Source organism: Halichoerus grypus, chromosome 7 (genome assembly GCF_964656455.1).
Source record: "Halichoerus grypus chromosome 7, mHalGry1.hap1.1, whole genome shotgun sequence".
In the NCBI taxonomy this organism is placed as follows: Eukaryota; Metazoa; Chordata; class Mammalia; order Carnivora; family Phocidae; genus Halichoerus; species Halichoerus grypus.
The window spans coordinates 52,465,054-52,484,277 of NC_135718.1; the positions used below are offsets into that span (position 1 = coordinate 52,465,054).

Consider the following 19,224-nt stretch of genomic DNA (forward strand, 5'->3'; position numbering starts at 1 on the left):
AGATCATAGGATAGTTCTATTTTTAACTTTTTAAGGAAACTGCATACTGTTTTCCAGGGTGGCTGCTCCAGTTTGCATTCCCACCAACAGTGCAAGAGGGTTCCCCTTTGGGCGCCTGGGTGGCTCAGTCAGTTGAGCGTCTGCCTTCGGCTCGGGTTATGATCCCAGGGCCCTGGGATCGAGCCCCGCATCAGGCTCCCTGCTCAGTGGGGAGTCTGCTTCTCCCTCTCCCTCTGGGCTTAATCCCAGGACTCCAGGATATTGACCGCAGCCAAAGGCTCAACCGATGAGCCACCCAGGTGCCCCCTTTAATCTATTTTGAATTTATTTTTGTGTCTAATGTAAGAAAGTGGAATAATCCTATTTAGGTTTATTTTGCTGTTGTTTAAAGAGTTTGAGGTATTCAAAAGAATTAGCTATTTTAAATAATATACTAATTACCCAATTTAGGCTAATAAACTAATAGCAGTTTAATTTCTGTAAAGAAATTAAGTTGTAATTAATATTATGTTTAAGAAATCACTTTTTCAAAATTTTTTCAAAAAATCTTTATTTTTTTTAAGATTTTATTTATTTATTTGTCAGAGAGAGAGAGAGCACTAGCATAAGGAGGGGGAGTGGCAGGCAGACTGAGAAGCAGGCTCCCCACAGAGCAAGGAGCCCAGTGCAGGACTTGATCCCAGGGCCCTGGGATCATGACCTGAGCCGAAGGCAGATGCTTAACCGACTGAGCCACCCAGGCATCCCTCAAAAAATCGTTAAAATGGGGCGCCTGGGTGGCTCAGTCGTTCAGCATCTGCCTTCGGCTCAGGTCATGATCCCAGGGTCCTGGGATCGAGCCCTGCATCGGGCTCCCTGCTTGGCGGGAAGCCTGCTTCTCTCTCTCCCACCCTTGCTGCTTGTGTTCCTTCTCTCTCTGTCTCTCTCTGTCAAATAAATAAATAAAATCTTTAAAAAAAAAAAATCATTAAAGTGTGTTTCTCAGACCCCTAAATTTTTTTAACCCAGTCTATCTACACTTTATTTCAAGAAGGAAGTGCCTGTATTTATATATATATATAAAATATATATATATTTATAAAAATATATTTTTTATGTAAATATATAAATAAATATATATTTTATATATATAATAGAGATGGATCTGAATAACAAAATATCAAATAACAAAATAACAAAAATATCCTTAAACCCTAGGGAATATCTTACTACTTTTCGAACAAAAAATTATATAACAAAATTCTTATATGTACAAAAACTATAGTCAATCTTAACAGAATTTTCTGTGCTTTATTAAATACCAACAAGTAAAAAATTTTTTAATCCCCTAGTATAACTGGCAGAATATAACACTTGCACATTTGGATACATAAATACTTACATATTAGAAGTACTTACATAGTAGAATCTCTTTCTTGAGAAAGTGTTGCCTCATGTGAAGCTGAAACAACAGAAGGGGATCTAGGATACAGCCCATAACTTTCACTTGGAGTGATTATCTGCCTACCCAGAATCCTTCAAAATGAACAACATAAAGAGACAATTAAGCACCTTCACCTGTCATTCATACAAAATGTAGATATTTTATTTTATTTTATTTATTTATTTATTTATTTTAAAGCAGTTCTTTTTTCTTTCTTTTTTTTTTTTGTAAAGATTTTATTTGACAGAGAGAGACACAGCGAGAGAGGGAACACAAGCAGGGGGAGTGGGAGAGGGAGAAGCAGGCTCCCTGCTGAGCAGGGAGCCCGATGTGGGACTCGATCCCAGGACCCTGAGATCATGACCTGAGCCGAAGGCAGACGCTTAACGACTGAGCCACCCAGGCGCCCCCAAAATGTAGATATTTTAGAACAAATTTGCTGGCTCTATATAAAAGTCCAGTATGTACTTAGTCTGATACTGATTAAGAATAATTCTTGAGAGAAAATGTGAATCCAGAGTCTTATTAGAGGTATAGCTCTCTTCCAAAGAATGGAGATGGAAAAGATAAAACTATAGCCTCCCACTGTTGAAAAAAATCCAAGGAAACTGAGCAAACATTTGTAATTTTCCCTCCATCCTCTATAATAATCTTCATTAAATCTGCCAAAATGGATGAAAGCCAGGCCAAATTAGTGAAGAGTATGAATTATATTCTTAAGAACATGATACTTCATAAATTTTAAGTATAAATTTTAAGTCGTAAGTACAGTAATGTGGTTTCTGAGGAAAGTTTCCTAACAGCTTATGTCTGCTTTCAAGTATACATAAGAATTTTCTTGTAGACAACAGTGTAAACAAATACATTTTCTGACCCTCTTGCTCAAAAGAAGAGCTGTTTGGACAGCCACAGTACACAGATCTCAGCTACTGGAATAGAAATTGTTTTGCTCAATTAGGACAACATAGTGGTAGTTATGAAAACTCCAAGAAACTTCCCTCAACTTGAATTTTCTCTCAACTGAGTCTGTACCCCATATGGCCTTATTTACATTCATTAAAACCAAGCCTATAAAGATTTCAGAATAGAAGCTTTTTTGGATATCTGCTTTTCAAGTCTTAGTGTCAGCCATGAATACAAGCCAACCACAGGGCTTCAGTACCTGAGGTGAGGAAAGCTACATGTCCATTGTTGGCACTCTTCTTGTAGACTCTTAGTATGCACACTCAACTTCTGCTCATACAAGAGCTCATCAATGGCTGTGAACATTGCCTGGACTTTTTCAGTGGCATTTTGATCAAGTTCCTAGAAGAAAATACCACACCAAAATATTTAGGTGACCTTTTAAAATCATAAAGATTGAAAGCAATCAGATTTTGTTTTCAATATTTAATCCATTTGAAATACTGCTGAATTTCCATGAAAGAAAAGTTAGTGAATTTTTGTGTCTCATACTATTCAGATTTCCTTTCTATTCCTATTTTAAAAAATTTATAGAAATACCTACTTTTTTAAAGTAACATTTTCTTCATCATAAAAATACTATGTTTATTGTAATCATTTTGAAAGATCCAGTAAAGTATGAAGAAAAAATTAAAATTACCAATAATTCTACCAAATATAATGATTGCTAATTTTAGTATAGTTGCTTGGTTCCAGTATTTTTTTAGAACTGAGATAGACAGTCAATCCTATACATTTGACTCTTGAACAACATGAGGCTTAGGGGTGCTGACCACCATCTCCCCACACACACACAGTCAAAAATCCATATATAACATTTGAGTCTCCAAAAACCTAACTACTAATAGTCTACTGGTGATTGGAAGCTTTACCAATATCCCATATTTTATATATGTATTACATACTGTATTCTTATAATAAAGTAAGCTAAAGAAAAGGTTATTAAGAAAATCATAAAAGAGGGCGCCTGGGTGGCTCAGTTGGTTAAGCGACTGCCTTCGGCTCAGGTCATGATCCTGGAGTCCCGGGATCGAGTCCCGCATTGGGCTCCCTGCTCAGCAGGGAGTCTGCTTCTCCCTCTCCCGCTCCCCCCTCTTGTGCTCTCTCTCTCTCTCTCAAATAAATAAATAAAATCTTTAAAAAAAAAAATCATAAAAGAAAATACATTTATAGTACTGCACTGTATTGAAAAAAATCCACATAAAAGTGGACCCTCACAGTTCAAACCTGTGTTGTTCAAGGGCCAAGTGTATATGTATTACTTTATAGTCTGTATTTTTCAGTTGACAGTTTAGGTTATGTCCCTGCCCTCTATAATTCTTAGCAGCAGCCATAGGGATGGCTATAAAATGTAAATCTGATCATGTTATCTGATTCTCTGCTTACCCTCTACTTCATCTGTATTTATGCACCCTTTTATATTATGGTGGAAGAAAAGTTAAATCTTTTTCATTTTTTAATTTTTTTAAAGATTATTTATTTATTTATTTGAGAGAGAGAGAGAGAGACAGCATTAGAGGGGGAGAGGGTCAGAGGGAGAAGCAGACTTCCCGCTGAGCCAGAAGCCCAATGTGGGACTTGATCCCAGGACTCTGGGATCACGACCTGAGCCAAAGGCATTCGCCCAACCAACTGAGCCACCCAGGCACCCGAAAAGTTAAATCTTTTTTAAAAGTATAAGAAATCTGTATTTTCACTCCAAGAATGAAAATCAACTTCTACCCAATTAAAAAAGGTTTGCTAAATAGATATGAAGGTTAACTTTAAAGACTGTTGACCTTAAAAAGAACAAGAGTCAGCTATTTTACAAGCAAAATGAGCTTATTTGGGAATAGCAGAGAAGTGGAACTGGGGACAAGCAAACTTATGGTGAACCATAGGCAAGTCCAGAAAAGAGGAAAGGGGCTTGCTTTTATAGGTGAAAGGAGGAAGCTAGAAGGGGCTGTTATGACTTCTCATTGGTTGAGTGTGGTGGTTTCTCTCATGGGCTGGGCTGTTGCTGGGTAGGAAGAAATTCTTCCTTCCTTCTGTTAGGGTATATAAAGTAAGCTTCTTCCTGTTGGGGAATGTGAGTTACGGCTTCTTATGGAGGAAGGTAGTGTGTGAGAGATCTCCTTTTAGGGCTTCCCAACTCCATGTTTAATGGCATTTATTTATTTTCATAAGACTCAACACAAATAATCTTCCTAAAAATTTCTTACTGTTTTCAAGCTCCTGGGGGGTATAATGGGATTTTACTAGTCTCAGTGAAATTTGTTATTTTTTTTTTCACAGAGGGTCAAAGTTTGTTATTAGCGATGAGAATGGGATAATGTTGAGAAAGAAGTGACTAAGCACAATTTCTTAGCAAGATATCTTTTTTTTTTTTTTTTTTAACTCCAGTATAGTTAACAACAGTGCTATATTAGTTTCAGGTATACAATACAGTGATTCAACAATTCCATGCATCACCCTGTGCTCATCATGACAAGTGCAGTCCTTAATCTCCATTACTCTTTCACCCATCCCCCAGCCACCTCCCCTTTGGTAACCATTTTTGTTCTCAGTAGTTAAGAGCCTGTTTCACTAATTTGTTTCTTTTTTCTATTAAATATTTATCTACTTAAATACTGTTCTTCTTCTTATTGGTATTTGCCTGTTATAACTCTTCCCATTCCTTTATTTTCAACATTTGGGTGTCATTCTGTCTTTGACACGTTTATTTAAATAGCATGTAGCTGGAACTTTAAAATCCAATTTCAGAGTTTCTGTCTTTTATTAATAGGTAAATTTTATCCACTTTTACTTATTGTAATGTGCAATATTTGGACTTATTTCTATCATTTATTTTGTGTTTGTATTTATCCTTCTTTTTCTTGTGTTTTTTATTCTCTTTTCCTTCTGTTACACTGTTTTCCTTATTTTCCCTATTAATTTGGAAGTTATTCATTATGTTTATATTCTATTTGTAGTTATACTTAAAATTTTAGCATCCATACTTCTTTATTTTTCTAACAAAGTCCAATGTTTTTTAGGATTTCTGTCCTCCACTGGAAACAGAGCAAGAACTTTTATCATTTCACAATATATACATATATCAAATCATTATATTGTATGTCTAAAACTAATATAAAGTTATGTCAATCAGATCTCAATTTTTTAAAATACGGGGAAAAAGGAGAACAAAGATATGAGCCATGTTGTATGAGGACAGAATCCACAGAATTTGATGACTGATTTGATGAAAGAGATGGTTAATGAAGATGAATCTGAGCCTCTATGCTGGGTGATAGAAAGGATGATGCTAGTAATAATAGTGAGCATTCATCAAATAAGATATCCTTAACTGAGAATCTCAGTGGTCTTTATACTAAGTAAAATATCAGTACCATATCTTTTTGTGTTTAACTTTTTATCTTGGCCTAATTTCAGACTTAGTATTAGGTATCTTTAAAGTAGGAGAGGTAGGGGTGCCTGGGTGGCTCAGTTGTTAAGCGTCTGCCTTCAGCTCAGATCATGATCCCAGGGTCCTGGGATTGAGCCCCGCATCGGGCTCCCTGCTCCGTGGGAAACCTGCTTCTCCCTCTCCCACTCCCCCTGCTTGTGTTCCCTCTCTCGCTGTGTCTCTCTCTGTCAAATAAATAAATAAAATCTTTAAAAAAATAAAGTAGGAGAGGTGAACACTTGGGACTTCTCAGGAAACAGTCTTACCAGTCCTTTTTCAAGCTTTAGGACCATGTGGATCATGAAATCAATATAAAATATTATTAAATAATACCCCCAAAAAGTGAAATAGAATAAAGTAGAACAGAATGTATAATATAATAGTATTACTCACATAAAGGTTATTACTTTATGGAACTTTGTCTTCTGTTTTATGTACACACAGTGAGTCAACTACATGTCTATGTCAACTACATGTCAACTATATGTCTTAGTATGAGTTGCAGTTTTAAAAGTTTGATGCCACCGATCTAGACACAGCCCAAGAAGCCATTTTTCTAGTGGAAACCCTCCCTACTTCAGTTTACAGGATTAGAGTATTGACTGGAACAAAAAGGGCTGTAGGGGCTTGAGGCATCTTTCATCACTTTGACAATGAATGACAATCCAATTATGTAAAATACATTTTCTAAAAAAGGACTTTGATATGCATTAACTTCCCTCTAAGTATTTTTCATGTTTTATTTCGAATTTTATTTTATTATTTTATTTTTTTAAAAGATTTTATTTATTTATTTGACAGAGAGAGACACAGCGAGAGGGAACACAAACGGGGAGTGGGAGAAGCAGGCTTCCCGCTGAGCAGGGAGCCTGATGCTGGGCTCGATCCCAGGATCCTGGGATCATGACTTGAGCCAAAGGCAGACGCCCAACGACTGAGCCACCCAGGCGCCCCTTGAATTTTAGTATTAGTTTTTTGTTTTTTTTTTAATATTTAATGGAGTTTGGGGTGCCTGGGTGGCTCAGTCGTTAAGCGTCTGCCTTCGGCTCAGGTCAGGATCCCAGGGTCCTGGGATCGAGCCCCACATCGGGCTCCCTGCTCTGCGGGAAGTCTGCTTCTCCCTCTCCCACTCCCCCTGCTTGTGTTCCCTCTCTCGCTGTGTCTCTTTCTGTCAAATAAATAAATAAAATCTTAAAAAAAAAACACTTCATTAAATATATATATTTTTTTAAGATTTTATTTATTTGACACAGAGAGACACAGCAAGAGAGGGAACACAAGCAGGGGGAGTGGGAGAGGGAGAAGCAGGCTCCATGCTGAGCAAAGAGCTCAGTGTGGGACTCGATCCCAGGGCACTGGGATCATGACCTGAGCTGAAGGCAGATGCTTAACGACTGAGCGCCCCAGTATTAGTGTTGTTTTTTAACACATAAGATGTTATCTGTTTTAGTAACTACTTAGATTTACCAATATGCTTTTCCAATTACTTGCTTTCTGGTGCCTTGTGTATCCCATTCCTTTCTTCTGCCCTTTTCTTCTTGGTATAATCTATCATTTAATAGTTCTCTCAGTGTATATATATGGATGGGAAACTCTTTTTCCATAGACGTTTAAAATGTCTATATTTTCTCAAAGTCCACTGAGAAACAAACTGAGGGTTCTAGAGGGGAGGGGAGTGGGGGGATGAGTTAGCCTGGTGATGGGTATTAAAGAGGGCATGTTCTGCATGGAGCACTGGGTGTTATACGCAAACAATGAATCATGGAACTCTACATCAAAAACTAATGATGTAATGTATGGTGATTAACAGAACATAATAAAAAAAATAAAATGTCTTTATTTTGCCTTCACTATTGAATGCTAATATATCATATTTATATATCTTATTTATCATATATGAGATATTCATATATATATATTACATACACACACACATATATATACACCCATACATATATACATACAATTTAGCACTACCACCAGAAATGTGTGAGCATTAAATTTTGCTCCACAACCTGGCTAAAAGTAGGTACTGTCAGTCTTTTTAGTTTTAGCAATTTTAGTGAGTGTGAAGTGGTGCATCATGACAGTTTTAAATTTGCATTTCTCTGATGATTAATGATACTGAGCATCTTTCTATATTCTACTTGGTCATATATATATATATACATATATATATATATATATATCTTCTTTCATGGAGTTCAAGTCTTTTGCCCATTTTTTTCAACTGCTTTGTCTTCTTAATATAGAATTTTTTTTTTTTTTTTAAGATTTTATTTATTTGCAAGAGAGAGAATGAGAGACAGAGAGCATGAGAGGGAGGAGGGTCAGAGGGAGAAGCAGACTCTCCACTGAGCAGGGAGCCCGATGCGGGACTCGATCCTGGGACTCCAGGATCATGACCTGAGCCGAAGGCAGTCGCTTAACCAACTGAGCCACCCAGGCGCCCCTTAATATAGAATTTTTAAGTTTTGGATACAAGTCCTTTGTCAGGTATATGTACTATTGCAAATATTTCCTCCCTATCTGTGGCTTATCCTTTCATTCCCTTGATGGTATATTTGAAAGCACAAAAGATTTTAATTTTGATGAAGTCAAATTTATCCATTTTTAGGCTTGTGCTTTTGGTGTGTCATATCTGTGTACTGTTGTCTTGCAGGTTTTCTCATATTTTTTCCTAAAAGATTGGCAGTTTTTGCTCTTAAATTTATTTTTTTAAAGATTTTATTTATGTATTTGACAGAGAGAGAGAGAGAGGCAGTGAGAGAGGGAACACAAGCAGGGGGAGTGAGAGAGGGAGAAGCAGGCTTCCCGCCGAGCAGGGAGCCCGATGAGGGGCCCGATCCCAGGACCCTGGAATCATGACCTGAGCCGAAGGCAGACGCTTAACGACTGAGCCACCCAGGCGCCCCTGCTCTTACGTTTAGATTTATAATTTTGAGTAAATTTTCTATATGATGTGAGTTAAGAATCTAATTTCATCTTTTTGCATATGGATATCCAATTGTCTCAGCAATATTTATGGGGAAAAGATACTTTCCCTATTGAATTGCCTTGGCATCTTTGTCAAAAATCAATTGACTCTAAATGTAAGGGTTTATTTCTGGATTACCAGTTCTGTTCCATTGATCATTATGCCTATCCTTATGTCAGTACCACACTGTTTTGATTATAGCACCATTTTATTAAGTTTTGAAATATGATAGTGTAAGTCTTCTAACTTTCTTCTTTTGTACAAGTTTTGTGCTGCTTTTAAGTTTATCCCTTTTGTTCTACTGTGAATTAAATTTTTTTATTTTCATTTTCAGAGTTGTTCATGTACTAATGTGTGTAGAAAGATTTTTAAATTTAGATACAATTCATATACCATGAAATTCATCTTTTTAAAGTGTGCAAGTTAGTGGTTTGGGGTATATTTCCAGTGGTTTGTAGTATATTCACAATTGTGCAACCATCACCAGTATCTAATCCCAGAAAATTTCATCACCCTGAAAAGAAACCTCCATTTCTCTTTCTACCCAGTCACAACTAACCTACTTTTTGTCTCTGGATATGCTCTTCTGGACATTGCGCATAAATGGGAGTCATATTAATACATAGCCTTTTGTGTTTGGCTTCTTTCAGTGAACCTGTTTCTAAGGTTCATCCATAGTATAGCATGTATTAGTACTTCTTTCCTTTTTATGGCTGGATAATATTCTATTATGTAAACATGCCACATTTATAATTGATTTTTGTAAATTGATCTGATATACTGTGACCTTCCTGAAGTTATTTCTTTGTTCTAGCAGATTTTGTGGGGGTAGAAAGAGTGTGAACTCTTCAGGATTTTTTACATCATGTCATCTGTGAATGAAGACAGTTTTATTTAGTCTTTTCCAATGTGGATGCTTTTCATTTCCTTATATTATCTTATTGCACTGACTAGAACCTCCAGTACAATGCTGAATAAAAGTGACAAGTGGAAATGGGTATTTACCCAAAGATTATGAAAACACTAATTCAAAAAGATATATGCACCCCTATGTTTACTGCAGCATTATTTACAATAGCCAAGATATGGAAGCAACCCATGTGTCCATCTATAGATGAGTGGATAAAGAAGATGTGATATATATATATATATATCCTATACACACACACACACACACACAAACACAGAGGAATATTACTCAGCCATAAAAAAGAATGAAATCTTGCCATTTGCAAAAATGGATGGATCCATGGATGGATCTAGAGAGTATAATGCTAAGTGAAATAAGAGAAAGACAAATACTATATGATTTCACTCATATGTGAAATTTAAGAAACAAAAAAAGAAAAAAAAATGACAAACCAAGAAACAGACTCTTAACTATAGAGAACAAACTGATGGTTACCAGAGGGGAAGTAGGTGGGGGTATGGGTGAAATAGGTGAAGCAGATTAAGAGTACACTGATGATGAGCACTGAGTAATTGTAGAAATTGTAGAAATACAACTGATTTTTTATATTGACTTTGTATCTTGTGGCCTTGTTGAACTCTATTAGCTCTAATAGTGAGTTTTGTTTGTTTTATGGATTCTATAGAATTTTTTGCACACAGAAATTTGTAATGTCTTTGTCTGGCTTTGGTAGCAGGGTAATACTGGCTTCATGGGATGAGTTGGGAAGTATTCTTTCCTCTATTTTCTGAACAAGTTTATGAAAGATAGTTACTACGTATTCTTTTAAGTACTTGGTAGAATTTACCAATGAAGCCATTTATGCCTGGGTTTTTCTTTGTAGGAAGATTTTTAGCTACTAATTTAATTATTATGGATCTATATGGATTTTTTATTTCTTTTTGAGTCAGTTGGGCAATCGTGTCTTTCTAGAAGTTTGTCAATTACATTTAAATTATCTAATTTCTTGGCATGAAGTTTCTTATTACATTCCCTTAGTCCTTTTCTTTTTTTTTAAAAGATTTTATTTATTTATTTTTTTTTTTTAAAGATTTTATTTATTTATTTGACAGAGAGAGACACAGTGAGAGAGGGAACACAAGCAAGGGGGAGTGGGAGAGGGAGAAGCAGGCTTCCTGTGGAGCAGAGAGCCCGATATGGGACTCGATCCCAGGACCCTGGGACCATGACCTGAGCCGAAGGCAGTTGCTTAACAACTGAGCCACCCAGGCGCCCAAAAAGATTTTATTTATTTATTTGAGAGAGAGAGAGAGTGAGAGAGAGAGCACAAGAGGAGGGAGCGGGAGAGGAAGAAGCAGACTCCCTGCTGAGCAGGGAGCCCGATGCAGGACTCGATCCCAGGATTCTGGGATCATGACCTGAGCTAAAAGCAGTCGCTTAACCAACTGAGCCACCCAGGCGCCCAGTCCTTTTCATTTCTAAAGAGTCAATAATTATGTCCCCCTCATTCACTTCTAATCTTGTTAATTTGTGTCTTTTTTCTTGATCAGACTACCTAAAGACTTGTCAATTTTGTTGAATTTTTTCAATGAACCAACTTTTGACTTTATTGATTTTCCCTATTTTTTTTTGTATTTTGTTAATTTCTACTCTAATCTGTATTGTTTCCTTCCTTCTGCTTGCTTTTTATTTACTCTTCTTTTTTAGTTTCTAAAGGTAGAAGCTCATGTTATTGACCCTCCTTTTTTCTGTAGACATTTTTTTCTATTTTAAAAATCTTATTATACATTATATTAGTTTCAGATGTTCAACATGATTCAATATTTATATATATTGTGAAATGATATATTGTGAAATGATCACAATAAATCGTTAAAATATGTCACCATACATAGTTACAGAATTTTTTTTCTTGGTAAGATCTACTCTCTTGGCAACTTTCAAATATGCAATACGGTATTATTAACTGTAGTCACCATGCTGTACATTACATCCTCATTACTTATTTATTTTATAACTGGAAGCTTTTAAATATTGACTCCCTTCACCCATTTTGCCCATCCCCCAACTCCCATCTCTGGCCAACCCCAATCTGTTCTCTGCATCTGTGAGCTTGATTTTTCCCCCCCATAGGATTTAAAGCTATTAATTTTCCTCTAAGCACCACTTGAGCTACATCTTACAGATTTTGGTATTTTTTCCCTTTTCATTCAATTAAAAATATTTTCTAATTTCCCTCGTAGAGTTCTTCTTCAGTCCATCAGTTAATTAAAAGAGAACTGCTTAACTTCCAAATATTTGGAGATATCCCAAATTTCTAGGTGTTCATTTCTAACTTAATTCCAGCATGGTTGGAGAACATACCTTGTATAGTTTTAGTCCTTGCAGAGTTATGAGACTTGTTTTATATATACAGAATATATATTCTGTTGTCTTTGGGTGGAATGTTAGGTCAAGTTGGTTAATAGTGTTGTTTGAGTCTTCAGGATGCTTGCTGATTTTCTGTCTAGTTGTTCTATCAAGTACTGGGAGTAGGGTATTGAAGTCTCCTTGCTATAATTGTTGTGCTGTTTCTCCTTCACTTCTGTCAAATTTTACTTCATGTACTTTAAGGCTTGATTGTTATATATGTATACATTTTGTAATTGCTTTATTTTCCTAATGAATTGGCCTTTTTATCATTATGAAATATCTTTTTGTTTCTAGTAGTATTCTATTTATTTTGTCTGCCTTGGCTTTTAATTTCTGTGCCCTTTTATGATCTCTTCCATATTTGCATGCTGCTTGGGTATGTGGAGAGTTTATCAGAGCACTATGACTATCTTTTTTTTTTAAAGATTTTATTTATTTATTTGTCGGGGGGGGCAGAGCACACAAGCAGGGAGAGCAGCAGACAGAGGAAGAAGCAGGCTCCCCGCTGAGCAAGGAGCCTGATGCGAGACTAGATCCCAGGACCCTGGGATCATGACCTGAGTCGAAGGCAGACGCTTAACCAACTGAACCACCCAGGCGTCCCAGCACTATGACTATCTTATTTCCCAGATCTCCTTGATAAATTTCTGGATAGTCTGCCAATTCATTTTTTTGCCCTAGCCACTACTGAATCCACAGACTATCTGAGCCACTATTTTGCCTCATTTGTATGCCACTGAGTTTGCTACTGTTATTGATGATGGCATTGGGTATAGAGTTTGTCCAAGTTCCACTCCATTCTGGTGGTTAAGCTGCTAGTTAGCACAGCTTGTCCCTTTGTAGTAGAACAGGTTCTCACTGTTCTTAACACATGGTTCTACTGATTTTCGTGAATAACTGCTTTGCTGTTTTAAGTACCTTTGGTCAATTTCAGGGCCCTGAAAATGGTTGCTTTGACCATTTTATCCAGTTTTATTGCTGCTTTTGGGGAAGAGGACTTGTCAAGCTATTCATTCTGTCATACTAGAAGTCCCACCTCATAATTTTCTTTTATGATATGTTTTTGTCAGGTCTTTGGCATCAATATTATGCTGGCCTCATACGTGAATTAAAAATGCTATTTTTTGGAAAAGTTTGTGTGACTGTTATTTCTTCCACAAAAAATGCATGATAGATTCAGTAGTGAAACCAGCTAGGCCTAAAGCTTTCTCTAAGAGAGTTGTTTGATTCAGTTTCTTTATGAACTTTACAACTATTCAGATTTTTTAAAGAATTTGTCCATTTTATCTAAGTTGCAGAATGTATTGGCATAAAATTGTTCCTACTATTAATATTCTTTTAATGTCTGTAGGACTTGAGCTGATCTTTCCTCTTTCACTAATGGTATTTGTAATTTGTGTTTCCTTGCTTTTTCTTTTCTTTTTTTTTTTTAAAGATTTTATTTATTTATTTGACAGAGAGAGACAGCGAGAGAGGGAACACAAGCAGGGGGAGTGGGAGAGGGAGAGGCAGGCTTTCGGCTGAGCAGGGAGCCCGATGCGGGGCTCGATCCCAGGACCCTGGGACCGTGACCTGAGCCGAAGGCAGACGCTTCACCGACTGAGCCACCCAGGTGCCCCTCCTTGCTTTTTCTTGACCAGTATCACCAGACGGCTTATCAATTATTAATCTTTTCAAAGGATCAACTCTTGGATTTGTTCATTTTCTCTTTTATTTATGTTTTCTATTTCAGTGATTTTTGTTCTTTATTATTTCTTTTATTATTCTTTGGGTTTAATCTTTCCCAGCATCTTAAGGTAAAAACTTAAATAATTCATTCAAAGCTGTATTCTTTTCTAAAATAGGTGTTTAAAGCTACAAACTTCCTTGTAAAAACATTAGCAGCATCCACATATTTTGATATTTTGTGTTTTTGTTATCATATAGTTCAAAATACCCTCTAATTTTCTTTGTAATTTGATATTTGGACGTGTGTTGTTTAATTTCCAAATATTTGGGGTTTTTCTAGGTATTTTATTGTTACTGGTTTCTAATTCTGTTGTGATCAGAGAATATACTCTGTGAGATTTAGTCTTTTGAACAATATTGAGACATTTTACAATCCACCATATAGTCTGTCCTTGTGAACATTACATTTGTGCTTCAGAAGAATATGTACTCTGTATTTGTTGGGTGTAGCATCAGATCTTTTATATTTTTACTGATTCTAATTGTTCCATTAATTACTAAAATCTTTAACAATAACTATGAATTCATTGATCCCTCTCTTTAATTTTATCAGTTTTCTTCATCCATATTGAAACTATTAGATGTGTACTTATTTAGAATTGTTATGTCTTCCTGGTGAACTGTGTTATAGACTGAATTGTGTCCTCCTCTGTTGAATTCCTGTGTGAATTCCTATACTGAAGCCTAACCTACAATGTGGCTATATTTAGAAACAGAGCTTTGAAAGAGGAAATTAAGGTTAAATGAGGTCATAAGCTCTTAACTATAGAGAATAAACTGATGGTTACCAGAGGGAAGGTGGGTGGGGGGATGGGTTAAATAGGTGATGGTGATTAAGGAGGGCACTTGCTGTGATGAGCACGGGGTGCTGTATGTAAGTATTGAATCATTAAATTCCACACCTGAAACTAAGAGTACACTGTATGTTAACTAACTGGAATTTAAATAAAAATTTGAAAAAAAAGAGGTCATAAGGTTGGGGCCCTAATCTGATAGGACTGATGTTCTTATAAGAAGAGGAAAAGATACCAGAGATCTCTCCACCTGTGCACATGCCTAGAAGAAAGACCATGTGAGGATACAGATTCTAGGAAGAGAGGCCTCACCACGAACCAATCTGGGTGGCACCTTGCTTTTGGGCTTCTAGCCTCCAGAACTGTGAGAAAGTAAGTGTCTGGTGTTTAAGCCACAGTCTGTGGTATCTTGTTATGGCAGCCTGAGCTAAAACAAATTGCCTCTTATCACTAGGAAATAGTCTTAGGACAAACTCCGTGTTTTCACGTTTACTTTGTCTCATATTAATATAACCATGTCAGCCTTCTATGTTCATGATATATCTTTCTCTATCTTTTAAATTTCAACCTATTTGTGCCTATATATTTACAGTGCATTTCTTCCACATAGTATACAGTTGAGTCTTGCTTTTTTATCCATTCTGACAATCTCTGCTTTTAATTGGAGTGTTTAGGCGTGCCTGGGTAGCTCAGTCGTTAAGTGTCTGCCTTGGGCTAGGTCATGATCCCAGGGTCCTGAAATCGAGCCCTGCATCGGGCTCCCTGCTTGGTGGGAAGCCTGCTTCTCCCTCTTCTACTCCCCCTGCTTGTGTTCCCTCTCTCGCTGTGTCTCTCTCTGTCAAATAAATAAATAAAATCTTTAAAAAAAAAAAATTGGAGTGTTTAATCCATTTACATTTGTTTTAATTGTTGACATGGTTGAGTTGAAATCTACCATCTTGCTATTTCTTTTCCATCTGTCCCTTCTGTTTTTTGGTCCTCTCTTGTTCCTTTCCTTTTTTCTTTTTCCTTTCCTGACTTATTTGATTATCAGATATCTGTTAGTATTGCATTTTATTTCCCCAATTGGCATCTTAGCTTATTCTTCTTATAATTTTATTTTATTTATTTATTTTTTTTAAGATTTTATTTGACAGAGAGAGACACAGCGAGAGAGGGAACACAAGCAGAGGGGGTGGGAGAGGGAGAAGCAGGCTTCCTGCGGAGCAGGGAGCCTGATGTGGGGCTCCATCCCAGGACCCTGGGATCATGACCCGAGCCGAAGGCAGACGCCTAACGACTGAGCCACCCAGGCGTCCCTCTTCATAATTTTAATGCTTGTTCTAGAACTAATAATATACATTCATAACCTATCAAAGTCTAGTTAGAGTCAATATTTTACCACTTCGTACCTCCTTCTTCATACTTCACATTTCTCTCGATACTTGACACTTCACAAATGTAATTAAAAAAAAAAAGTATAATCCCATTTACAGTCGCCCATCCTTTCAGCTGTATTTGTCTCATCTTTTACTTCTACAAGTATAAATTCCATCTTGCATAAATAAGAAATCACAAAAAAATAGACTTTTATATTTATCCACTTATTTACAATTTCTGGTGCTCTTTATCTCCCCCTGCCCTGTGTATTTCAGCTGCTTCATCTTCCATGAACTCTGATCTCTGTTCCTCAGCACAATGGAATCACCATGCCTTGTTTGGACTCTGGCTCACAAATCCATAGTCATAAAATTATCCCCAATCAGGAACCAGGATAAATAGGGGCTCACCTTATGAGCTTCCTTTCTCTCAGGATATGTGCTGCCTGTTATCCAATGCCTCAAGAGACACCCAACATGGGGTTTCAAAGCCAGAACAGAATAAGGAAAGCATCAACCTGGGAGGGCACCGTGGTATATGATATTGGAACCCAAGCACAATAATGAGGGTATCTGTGTAGGAAGATGGCCTGTTGTACGGTAGGAAACCAACAGGGGTGAAGAGAACATCTAGCAGTTTTCCTGACCCTGAGCAGTGCTAGAGGGGTGTTCTAGTTATTTTGGCAGTATAACAAATTACTCTAAAACTTAATGAATTAAAATAGCAACAATCATGTATTATCTCCCCAGGTTTACATAGGTCGGGAATTTTTATAGATCACAGCAGGAATGTCTTATCTCTTCTCCACAACATCTGCGATATCAGTTGAAAACTTGAAGGCTTGGACCTGAATTCATTTGAATGCTCATTCACTCCAATGTCTGGCAGCTGATGATGGCTTTCAGCTGGGGGCTTCAGTTCATCTCCACATGGGTTTTTCCATGTGGTCTGGTCTGAACTTCCTCAAAACATGGTGGCTGGATTCCAAGGTCAAGTATCCAGAGAGAGAAAAAGAGGCAAGCAGAAGCTGTGTTACCTTCTAACCTAGACAATCATATAGCATCACATTCACTGCATGCTACTGACTGAGGCAAATAGTCCATTTAGGTTCAAGAGGAAAAAACTCTGAATGGAGGAGTATCAATATCTTACAAGAAGAGCATGTAAAATGGGATATATACTGGCATGACTGAAAAAAAAGTGACACAGTAGGTGTTTTCAGGTGGGAGAGCAGGATGTTGCAGGGTGTTGGAGCACAAGTTAGATGAAGAGGATGTCCATATGGGAGAGCAGCCAGCTTGTAATGTTGGTACCAGAATAGAGAGAAGAAGGCTACTATGTGGGGAGTAGGCAGCCTCACACAAGACGACAGTCCAAGCAGGGTGAAGAAGGTGCCAGTATGGAAGTTAGGAGTACACTGGGTGTCTGGCTCTGAGCAGGGTGAAAAAAACATCCAATGGGTGAAAGGGTGCAGGCGGTAGTGACCCAGTACAGGGTGTTGAAACATTTGTGAAGTGAGAAGGGTATCTGCAGAGGTTAGGAGGCAGTGGCATTAGTAGGAAACTGGTTACATTCGGGGGTTTATCAAATAAATATATTAAGGATAATGGAACCCAGGTTTCTTATTATCAAAGAAAGAAGTTTACAAATATGAAAAAGGAAAAAACTAGAATGAACTTTGTCATTGTCAAAATGGAATAGGAGGAATACATATATTCCCTAGTTCAGTCCACTGAGAGGGTTTTCAGGGACAACTGAAAAGCAATGGGCACACTTAGCACCCAAATATTTGTTTCCAAATGGCACTAAAAGGAACCAGGGCTCCTTAGAGAAGTGGCTGATTCCAGTGCTGGGCCAAAGAAGGTACAAAATAAGCCTGGAGTATCTTGTGCCAGAAAGTAAGTACGTGCTCAAAGAAGGATAACATGTCAAAATGGCACAGAAGCCAGTATAAAGGGAATTCTACTGGCCGAAAGCTGGGACAGTATGAACTTCAAAATAAATAACGATAATGATATATTACAACTAACTGAATAAAATAGGAATCCATGAGTCTACACTGATGTAAATGAATTCAAAAATTGAAAGTTTGATGAGGAATAGGATAGTAGCTACATAATTTCAAAGTTACCTCTCCACAAAATACTTTTATTTTTTTTTAAACTTTTATTTATTTATTTGAGAGAGAGAGAGGGAGAGCACAAGCAGGGGGAGGGGCAAAGGGAGAGGAAGAAGCAGACTCCCCACTAAGCAGGGAACCCAACTGGGATCATGGCCTGAGCCTAAGCAGGGAACCCAACTGGGATCAAAACCTGAGCTCAATCGCCTGAGCCACCCAGGCGCCCCTCCATAAAATACTTTTAAACAACAGAAAAAAAATTAAGGTGTAAGACACCACACCTTAATTAAGTGATCAAAGTGAACATCATCAATAATGGGACAAATGGAACCATGTGCCACCAAATAGAATGCAATGAGAAAAACAAGCTCGTATCTGTGATATCACAAATTGAGGAACTATTCCAGATGGAGACTAAAGAGACATAACAATATTAAGTGAACTTTTGCTATAAAGGACGTTACTGGGACAACTAGTGAAATTTTAATGGCGTCTAGAGATTAGATGGTAGCCACGTTTCACTGTTAGTTTCCAGAATTTGATGCTTATACTCTGGTCATGTAGTATCCTTGTTTGAAGGAAATACACAAAAATATTTGGTATGAGGGGGTATCATGTCAGTAACTTACTCTCAAATTATTCATGAAAGATAGTTCTTTGTACTGTACTTGTAACTTTCCTATAAATTTGAGGTTGTTTCAAGTTTTTAAGAAAATACTCTATGTAGCATTTGCAACTCTGATCTCAAAACTTGGATTTCATTAACTAAGACACAACCTTAAAAACAAAATAATGGATTTCAAAGGAATTACCTACTCTGACATACATGTGATACCTGCAATGAAATGTCTGTATAATACAAGAAAAATATCAACATTATCTATATACTAACTAGAAGCCTTAAAAAACATAATCATAGCAATAAATATCAACGATAAATGTATTCTTCAAAAAATTAGTTTTCATATGATCCAACAATTCCACTCCTAGGTATATACCTAAGAATATTCAAAACATATGTACACAAATATTCATAGTAGCATTATTCATAATAGTCAAAAAAGAAAACCCACATGTCCATCAACTGATGAATAGATGAACAAAATTTTGGTATT

General features: G+C 37.0%; 1 protein-coding gene across 13 annotated transcripts in view; it reads right to left on the minus strand.

Moving 5' to 3' along the window:
• FAM149B1 (family with sequence similarity 149 member B1) overlaps positions 1 to 19,224 on the minus strand; it is a 77,524-nt gene that overhangs the window by 46,793 nt on the left and 11,507 nt on the right. For 9 of the 13 annotated variants that reach the window (XM_036114155.2, XM_036114154.2, XM_078077587.1 and 6 more), the window contains 2 exons: positions 2,586 to 2,728; positions 1,399 to 1,515 (listed from right to left, as the gene is read on the minus strand). In XM_036114155.2, the coding sequence (XP_035970048.1) occupies positions 1,399 to 1,515; positions 2,586 to 2,728 (260 nt within the window). Of the gene's footprint in view, positions 1 to 1,398; positions 1,516 to 2,585; positions 2,729 to 16,400; positions 16,968 to 19,224 lie in introns of all 13 variants that reach the window. The other 4 variants (XM_078077589.1, XM_036114161.2, XM_036114160.2 and 1 more) reach the window with 2 other exon arrangements.